This window comes from Gadus macrocephalus, chromosome 15, assembly GCF_031168955.1.
Source record: "Gadus macrocephalus chromosome 15, ASM3116895v1".
Lineage (NCBI taxonomy): Eukaryota > Metazoa > Chordata > Actinopteri > Gadiformes > Gadidae > Gadus > Gadus macrocephalus.
This window is the reverse complement of record NC_082396.1, coordinates 12,897,880-12,907,633: the sequence shown is the minus strand read 5'-3', so window position 1 is coordinate 12,907,633 and position 9,754 is coordinate 12,897,880. Positions and strand designations below refer to the sequence as shown.

The window sequence follows — 9,754 nt, the reverse complement described above, 5'->3', positions numbered from 1 at the left end:
CTGTCTGTCTGTCTGTCTGTCTGTCTGTCTGTCTGTCTGTCTGTCTGTCTGTCTGACTGTCTGTCTGTCTATCTGTCTGTCTGTCTGTCTGTCTGTCTGTCTGTCTGTCTGACTGTCTGTCTGTCTGTCTGTCTGACTGTCTGTCTGACTGTCTGTCTGTCTGTCTGTCTGTCTGTCTGTCTGTCTGTCTGTCTGTCTGTCTGTCTGTCCCACCAGGTGGTGGGCTGTCTGTGTCCGGAGGGCTTCAGCGGGGAGTTCTGCAGGGTGGTCTGGGACCCGTGTCTGGGCGATCCGTGTTTCCCAGGCGTGGATTGTCTGCCCGGGGCCGAGCCAGAGAGCTTCTCCTGCGGAGAGTGTCCCTCGCCCAATGTCTACCAGGGCAAACAAGGATACAAGTGCTTCCAGAAGGGTCAGCTGATGGATTAGTAATCGACAAAATGGAAACAGGGCTGGTAGTGCTTAACTCGGTGCATTGGTTTTGATTGTATATTATAATATGCATAAATCTTGTGTTAATCAAATTGTATGGGTGACTGCTAATGACACTGGGTATTATATGATGCATCAAATCATTGTTTTGTTTTGTAGTCAAAGCTTGGTGGGACAAAGAGATCAGGTCAGGGTTTGTGCGACTGAAGTTCTCAGACCCATTGTTCACCCACCTTAATTATATATGTGTGGGTGTTTGATCTCCTTCTGGGTTCTCAGACTTTTGCCTGCCTCCCTCCCCTTTTCCCTGCCATGAGATGGCTGACTGCGACAACAATGGCTACAGCTACTCTTGCAAGTGTAAACCTGGCTACACCGGGGACGGATTTAATTGCACAGGTGAGAGAAGCAGAGAGCAAGAGAAAGACACAAATAGCAACTGAGGTGCTAAAAGTGCTAATCTCATGCACAACAGTTCTGTCTCTGGTGAAACACTGATTAGTGCAATTGTCATGGCTGGCTGACTCTCCAAGCAGAGAAACAAATTAAAGATAGTTTTCTACAATAGGATATTACACAGCTTCAAATGTCACCAGAGAAACATAAGACATTTTTTTCCTTTAAATGTGGGCAGATATCTAGCTGGCCTAGGCAGTAGAGAAGACATAGAACTACAATAAATTAATCTATGAATGATATCGTATCTTCAATGGCTTTGGCACTAAAGCCTAACTGCAGTAACTATTCAAAGGTTAAGGGCTAGGGGTTTTAACACTTTAAACGCTTTGCATTGGCCAACAAAATGGCATATAAGTGATATGGCCCTAAATACCATAAGGCAAAATCGACGTCTAAAACAGATGTCAAGGAGTTCATTTTTAGTTAGAACTACAAAATTGACAGTAATGTAGCAACTGCGGTTAGCCTAAAGACGGCAGAGTCGATTGAAACATGTACATGTTGCAGACATCGACGAGTGTCAGGACCCCTCTGCCTGCCCCAACGCCAAGTTTGAGTGCATGAACCGGCCTGGTTCTGTGCACTGCTCCTGTAGGTACCAGAAGAGTATGGCGGCTGATGGCTGTGGTGCGTACCTCCCTGGCGTCCCCCTGTATGTACAAGGCACAACGATTAGGACATTGCATGTCCTGTATGAAATGGTCCGGCACAGAACAGTTGTTTAATTTGACTCCATACCGCCTGTTACTGCATGTACGTACATGCAGAATGGCAGGAATCCATCTTAGGTTTTTGGTAGTGTTTTTATCTGCTTATAAATGTTAATGAAGAAAGTAGCATAATAATTATTGGTCATTATTGGCCTATTTTTAGGACTTACTAGGCCGGCTTTTATTTGGTTTGTTTATGGCTGTTAGTTATTCTTTTCCCAGGTGAGTGTACACAAACTTGTCCTTAGCGTGCTATGTGTCGCGCTAAATTGTTTGTTTGTTCTTCACAGGTGAGTCAGCAAACCCTCCAGGTAAGAGATCCCAGATGACTGCTCCCGTTTTCCCCTTTCTCTCTCTCTCTCTCTCTCTCTCTCTCTCTGCCTCTCTCTCTCTGGCTCGGTTATGTGTCAGTGTGACTTCCTGTGTGTTGCTACCATGGGGACCCAGGCTTTATATGGCAGTGTGAGGTCATTATGTGGTTGTTGTGGCCATTTCTGTATTCTCCCTGCAGGTTTTAATGTGTTTAACGTCTCCATGGACTGGAAGGATCCCACACAGGATATGCTGACACAGGTGTGTTTGTGTGTGTGTGTTTGTGAGAGTGGGTGTGTCATTATAATAGTACACTGTGATATCAGACTTCACCTCTGCCTTTTCATATATATGTAACCATAGCACAATAAATGAAATCTGAAACTTGTTACACGGCTCTTCTCAATGCCTTGGAACGCTCCGTTCACTTGCACGGGCCCCTCACAACTTCCGGCAGTGAATTATATTTGATAATTCACCGTTGCTAAACATTTAATGAGAACTGTCAAGGAAAGCTGAATTTTTTGCCGTCTTTCTCTCCGCAAGTAGTTCGGTAACTTATCAACCCCAGCGTACTCGGTTGCTAAGCGACGTCGACGTCTTTGGCAGACTATAAAACATAATACACATAATACACACTCACAAACAAATAAAACATGTTATTGGCATCATTGTCGTCTTGACAATCTCCATCTCCACCCCCCACCCCAACCAACCCAAACACCGGGTCCCCAAGTTGGAGGAGATCCTGTCGGTGGGCTTCCAGAACAAGTTCTACAACGCCAGCATTAAGGGCCCGCGGCAGGGGTCCGGGCCGGGGCCCGGGGAGTACCGCATCAACGTGTCCAGCGACACCCCCGCATGGTACATCCAGGAATACCTGGGCCGCGTGGGACGCTTCTACGGCATCGGCCTTCCCGAGGTCGGAGGTAAAACAACAACAACAACAACAACATGCCCATGTACTGCACACGTCTGGTATATCTAAATATAGATGGGTTTGAGGCAGCAGTAGTGTCCTAGTATCATGTGTTCAATACCCAATGTGTGCTATGTGTCAGGATTTACACAGCATCACAACACTGCGACATATATCAGTAAAACATACCCCAGAAAATCCATATTTATTGATAACTATTATAATGGCGTGTGTTTGTGTGTGTATACATAGCAAACAATCAAAGCCACTATAAAAAGATTTAATACCACACAAGGGTGCAATGAAACTATAATTGCACACCAAACGCGGTGTGGTTTCATCGTGGAAGAGGGTGAGAGTGAGAGAGAGCGTGTCTGTTTTTCCCGCCCACTCAGCCACCTTTTTCTTTTCTTTTTTGTCCTTTCTAACGCCGCCTCCCCCCCAACAGATCTGGACGAGTGCGCGGCCAAGGAGGCCGCGTGCGCGTGGCCGGCCCTCTGCGCCAACACCTACGGCGGCTACAGGTGCGTGTGCAACGGCACCACCGAGGTGGACGAGTCCCAGGCCTGCGTGTTGGGTAAGGAGCACCTGCTGCTAGGAAGCACTCCCAGGCCGGGGAAGCACGGGGCTGCCGGGGAGGGACAGGATGCCCAATGTTGAATGTTGCCCTGCTGATGAACAGATTGTTATTGCCGATTTAACAGGGACGTGGACGATGGCGTAGATCTGCATCCGTTACCCTTTTCTTAACATGCAATGTATACTGATATTCTGGGATGTTTATTTATTTATGCTACACATACAGACGGTTATGCTTTTTAACCGCTCATTGCTCAGTGAAGGACATGCAAGACAGTAAGCACATCATGAATTGATCCAACATTGCATTTTTAAATCTATATTTTTATGTTATTTCATCTTTAACTATTTTTATTGACCGTTATGTTTCAGGCAGTCATGTTATCCAAGGAGGGAACGAGAGCAGTGTGGTGGAGCCTCCGGAGGGGGACAACACAGCCCTGATCCTGGGCCTGGTGCTGGGCATTGGCATCCCCTTCCTGCTGCTGCTGCTCGCCCTGTTGTGCTTCTGCTGCTGCTGCCCCCGCAAAAAGACCGCCCCCAGAGAGTGAGTAGGACACGCACGCACTTGGGGCCGCACACACACACACACACACGTCTCACACACACACACACACACACTCTCACACCCACACATTACCACCAACACCCACGCACCACAATTCCATAATCCCAATAATCGAGGGTGACTCATGCATTGGAATTGATTCGGTGTCTGAGTAGGATGTTTGGAGTCCACAACTTAAAGGTTAAAAAACAAACAAAGCGCAAACATGACCACTGCCGCAGAGGCGCACTAATGTGGGTATGTGTATGCACACACATGCATCTGTGTGTGGCACATATCCATACACAAGTGCATGGTCAGCCACACACCGGTCTAGTGGGTCCTAGGAGTCTGTAGCTGCAGGTAGCGGGGAACGCAGATGGCTATGGTATGACTCTGCTGCATTTCTTTCCTTGCGCTTCTCCTCTGTCAGCGCATGGACTGCCCACTCTCGTACTATATTAAACTAAAAGCTCGACCTACTGACAACACTGGGCTGCATACGAGTTATAAAACTGTTCCCATGTATCAGTCCAGAACACTTTGTTGTAGAAGACAGAGGATGACTAAGGCTTGGTGACGTGCAGTGAAATGCTGAAAGGTGTTTGGAACACCAACCTTATAACTGTATCATTAAATGTTATAGAATTATCATTGCATAGGATCTTCGTAACGTCATAGTGTTGATATCTTCTAATATTGCTTTTGTTATTAGCAGCCGTTTTAGTGGTAGTAGTTAGGATGAGGAGTAGGGGAAACCACACTGAACTCAATGGTATGTACTTTCATTCATCTTTAATACAGTATAAGTAAGTGTTGTGGCGTGCGTGTACACACGCAATGTACATTATTACCACAATGTATGTTGTACAATGTACTTGGCCCATGTATATACTGTGTACATGGAGGTTGATCGACTTGATTAAGGCTTAGGCTCTCTGTTTACTGGATAGAATCCCTATGGATGTATAATGGCCCTTTGTGGGATTGGGGGATTAGGTTGTGTGATTACTGTAGATGGACTTAATTGTCCAGACGAGGCACGCTCCTGTCCGTTCACAGTCAACAATTCAGAGAGACGCCGTTTTAGGATTATGTCGGATGATACCAGGGCACGCAGATACATTTTTAATCCCACAGGCGATATAAACAATGCATTGCTGAAAAATCCTCATTCAAATCATTTTGAATGATGTCTGAATAGTTTTTTCAGAGCAGAATTCTTTCGTGCATTAACCTAACGCTCTGTGCATCATTGATTCATTGAAGAAAAAAGATTTACTGATATTTATATTATATATACATTTTTTATTATGATATTACTGATACTGATACTACCATTGAAATCCAAAATATCTGTGCTGCAAAATAAGATAGACAAAACAGATGTCTGGCTCCACAATACACTTTCCAGTGGATTTCTCATGCTGGGAATCTGCCTAGCCCCACATTAGGTTAATGTTAGTGCTAAAAGCATCCTATACCAACAAGGATTTTCTGTAATTGGTCCAATAAAGTAAGTAAGAAAACTAAATCGCCTCATCTTTTTCATTCTAATACTAATAGAAGGTATACTGTGTATGATATCCATACACAGTCCAATGTCTTGCTTATATAATTAATATAATAGAATTGTATAACCTCTTTAACTAACTATGTCATCATTGCGCATTACAACACGATATCACTAACAAGTCCCCCAGCAATAACCTGGACACACCAACGCCTCGCCATTGTGCATTGTGTCATGTGTGACAGGTGCCTTTTGATATCTCTGCTCTGATTGGTTGTTTTGTCTGTTTGCTTTTCGTTTTCTTCTGCAGGCCGTCCCATTTGCTGCCTGGGTACCTGCAGTACATCCCCCCGCCCTTCAACTACTCTGACCCCTCCCTCCAGTACATCAGCCACTCCTGCCCCCGCTCCCTGGACACGCCCCCACCCAGGAGCTACCATCACACCAATCATATATATTCGTCGGCAAGCTGAACACACAAACACACACACAAACACACGCACACACACACACACACACACACACACACACACACACACACGCACATACATTCTAGCGCAAACACAGTCACACATACACAAAGACCAACTGACACAGCACATGTAATATGATCAAATGCACACAAAGTGCAGCGGAAGAAAAGCTAGAAAAGGCAAACATGCACAGATGTGCGTGTGCATGCACACTCACGTGTATTAACAGCCATTTGCATGCTCACAAACATTCTCCCCCGCTCACCCACGCACCTGACAGGTGATTGGGCATTTTAAGAGCCGTAATGGCCTTATAATGACAAGACGGATGACTTATTTATGCCGCAATGTACAAACATTTAAGCCTGAGTGACTTTGAAAGTCTATTAGATCCTGACCGTTAATGCAGAGAGAGGGGGCCTGCCAATTCCTCCATAGGGTCTGACCCAGCAAAACCAATAGCCCTCTTGGCTGGGAGACATTGATGAAAAGAAAACCACTGCAGTGGTCTTCAGGTTCCAAATGACTCTGACATTTACCCTTGATACGCCTTTATCTTTAGCCAGACTTCTTTTTTTAAATGGTGCATCAACTATAGTTTAGAAAGGAAGCAGTGGATACCCTACATGTAAAGACCTATGCAAATTGCAGTTTGTGTATATATTTGGTGGATATTGAAATATTTCATTTTTTTTAAATGCATCGAAACATATTGCATTTTATATATTTATCTTGTTGGGAGTTTTAATAAAGATGTCTAAAATCTCTTATATTTAAAAAAAGTCTCTGAACCAAAATTGTATGGATGTTGCCCATTCCTGTGCATTAGTGCATTAGTAAAAATGTAAACAAATTGATTCTAAGTGAAGATAATTAGTCGTGGATTTTAGATTGTTATGTTTACTTGTGTTTGACCGGGCTATTAATTTATTCAAAAACAGACAAGAAGTTGCTGTTGAAACCTCTAGCAAAGGCTAGCCATAAGCTTCTATTAGTTGAGGTCAAATGTTAAAGCACCAGCAGGAGGGTACTGTCGTTATGCGACATTTCAACGCATCTATTTCCCCACTCAACAGTTGAACTGTAATATCTTTCAAAGACACTAGGTGTCATTACTGAGTCAGACAGAAGAAATGCCTTTTTTTTGTCGCCATGCACACACACATGTACACACCCACCCCCCCCCCCACACACACACACACCCTTCCAGACACCTGCTCTGCAGCCTTCATCTGGAAGTGACCGCAGCGTGCAGTAAAGTCTAGTCACCAGCCCCACCTGCAAAATGAGCTCATGTGAAGCGGCAGGCGAGCCCCTGCAGATCCCTGTCACTGCGGGAACCGACCTGGCCCAGTCTGCATCCAGGCGCGGGGGGGGGGGGGGGGGGTCAAGGACAGGCTGCTGCAAAGCACATTCCCTGCCAGCGTCCTCATTCTGGTCCCCACACTTCAATCAGACACAAACACACACACCTTCGTGCCTACGTGCACACTCCCAAAAAGAACCCTCCCACTTGTTCTGGTACTGGTGCTGCAGAACCGCAGCACCGCTCCTCCGTAGCCCTGCCTTGCATCCTCGGAGAGTTGCGCTAATTGAGTAAAGCCAGATCATGTTGTCATGCCACGCTGGGGAAGGACAAACTTCCTGACTTTAAAGTGCAAGCGCGCGCACGCACACACACACACACACACACACACACACACACGCACACACACACAGACACACACACGCACGCCAAAGGACCTTAAGCTGCACTGTGAGGACCGCCCCTGACACCTGTGTCAAACAGAGCGCACTCCTTTTCAACAGCTAAACAGGCAAGCGAAGGGAGAGCTCCTTATTTTTGCCATTTCATTTAATTGTCTCCGGTACTTCTGTTTCCAGGGAGCGGCGATTCATGTGGCGCCGAGGGCTGCAGGGTTTGAAGTACAGTTCTGCGCTGACTGCAGCAGACAGCTGGAAGTGAGCCAGAGAACGAAACAGGGAGAGAGAGAGAGACGCAGAGAGAGAGGGGAGCTAGAAATACATAGAGGAATGAGAGAAGGGTAACACTTTCGAATAGAAATATAAGAAAGAACAGCAAACATCAACAGCAGGGAGTCTATCGACAAGCTCTGTTTTTCTCGAACACAGAATCCTAGCCACAGACCAGATAGGTATGGCGGGCATCAATGGAGACTTTCCAGAGCAAACAAATATAATGTGCTAGGGATGGTGCTGGAGGGGGATAAGTGCATGCTTAGCTATAATATCCATTTCATCACAACGTGATTGAAATGAGGCAGGGAATAGCCTGCACGAGAAAATCCTCTTATCGGACCCATTCATCATTTCAGCCTCCATCACAGCCTTTTTTTTGCACAATGAAGTTGTTTCCGGGTAACAGGTAGGCCCGTGGGGACGCTGATGAACACGGAGCACTGGGTGAGGATGGCCGGGGCACAGCTGGCATGTGCTTGGCCCTCCCCAGCTGAGGCCCTCTTTCACACGCATTCATAAACACTCTGAGGAGGCCTGCCTCTGTGCGGCTGGCCGTGCCCTTTCACAGGCTCCGTGACTTAATAGTTCATTGGCTGAGGCAGACCTTTGCTTTATGGCGGCAAGGAACCAAACATCTTAGTCGTAATCAGGAATCCTCTAAGGAGAAGGCCATATCTGGCAGACATTGCTTGCAGGTCATAAAAAATACATGCGTGCATAAACATTCCTTTTCCCTGGTAGTCAACATCCATGTACCAGTGTACGCGTCCACATTTACACTGCCCTGCATGTATGTATAGGTACATGCTGGCAGGTACATCTATAGTAAAACACGCACACAAAAACTGTGTGATTGTTGTTTCTCTGTGGGTGTGCGTGCGTTTACCATGTCAATTTCACTGGCTCCGACCAACAAAGACTCAATCTCTCTCTCTTTCTCTTTCTATCTGAAAGGTGAGCCACACCTCAGGAACGGAGCTGGCAGGTGCATTTACAAAGCCTCATTCATTAATGATCGGCATGTCTTCTGGTTACATAGGTGGACATCTTCTCATATTTGTCACCTGCATTCACCCATGCATGGAGGTCCCTATTGGTCCCATTGGCCAAGCATTAGCCTCGAGGCTCCACTTTGAACACGAGACTTATTCTGAGAACAAGGTTTGTGCAATGAGCATAACAATAAGGTATACTCAATGTGACCCCACCACCACCACCACCAACCTCTGCCCTCGCCGGCCTAGCCCTTCTCTTTCTGCATTGAGCTACATGTCTGGTGTTCTACCAAGGGAACAAAAGGAATGAGTTGTGGTGGGAGTGATGTTTCAAGCGACCGAGAAGTGACGTTAATGAAGATGGAAAGGCTAAGGGTGCTGGCCTCACCTCTACTAAAGCTATTGTAACCTTTGATCCATGGAAACAACTAGAACCCGGCCAGGGTTGGGCTGAAGCAGATAACGATTATTTGGTGCAATTAGACATTCACTGATTAGAACAGGTAATGTAATAGGGGAAACAGTTGTGGTGGAGTCCTTACAAACCGGTGTGTAGTATAGGTTTCACGTTGAAACGAAATGCAGAGACACGTACACAAAGACAACAATGAGAATGTCAAGGGTGTTCCTTTCTTCAAAATAAACAGAAATGCAATAGTCCTCAATATTTACACAAGGTCGGTATGATTGCATATATCACTTGATTGAGATTGTTGTTGTGGAATTATCTTGCGAGAGTGAAACACTTGGAGCTCATGCACAATACAGCCATCATTATCTTGTCAGAACCTATCTGAAGCTTCTCTTAAGAGGGTAGTCTTGTATAGCATACACGTTA

General features: G+C 45.8%; 1 protein-coding gene across 2 annotated transcripts in view; it reads left to right on the top strand.

Moving 5' to 3' along the window:
- Positions 1-6,831, top strand: part of si:ch73-105b23.6 (fibrillin-2) — a 25,039-nt gene extending 18,208 nt beyond the window's left edge. The window contains exons 17-25 of one of the 2 annotated variants that reach the window (XM_060073000.1): positions 217-409; positions 709-828; positions 1,396-1,515; positions 1,889-1,909; positions 2,110-2,171; positions 2,647-2,839; positions 3,278-3,406; positions 3,781-3,955; positions 5,779-6,831. In XM_060073000.1, coding sequence (XP_059928983.1) covers positions 217-409; positions 709-828; positions 1,396-1,515; positions 1,889-1,909; positions 2,110-2,171; positions 2,647-2,839; positions 3,278-3,406; positions 3,781-3,955; positions 5,779-5,941 — 1,176 coding nt within the window. In that variant the 3' untranslated portion in view covers positions 5,942-6,831. The remainder of the gene's footprint in view (positions 1-216; positions 410-708; positions 829-1,395; positions 1,516-1,888; positions 1,910-2,109; positions 2,172-2,646; positions 2,840-3,277; positions 3,407-3,780; positions 3,956-5,778) is intronic. The other variant, XM_060073001.1, reaches the window with a different exon arrangement.
- Positions 6,832-9,754: the final 2,923 nt, after the last annotated feature.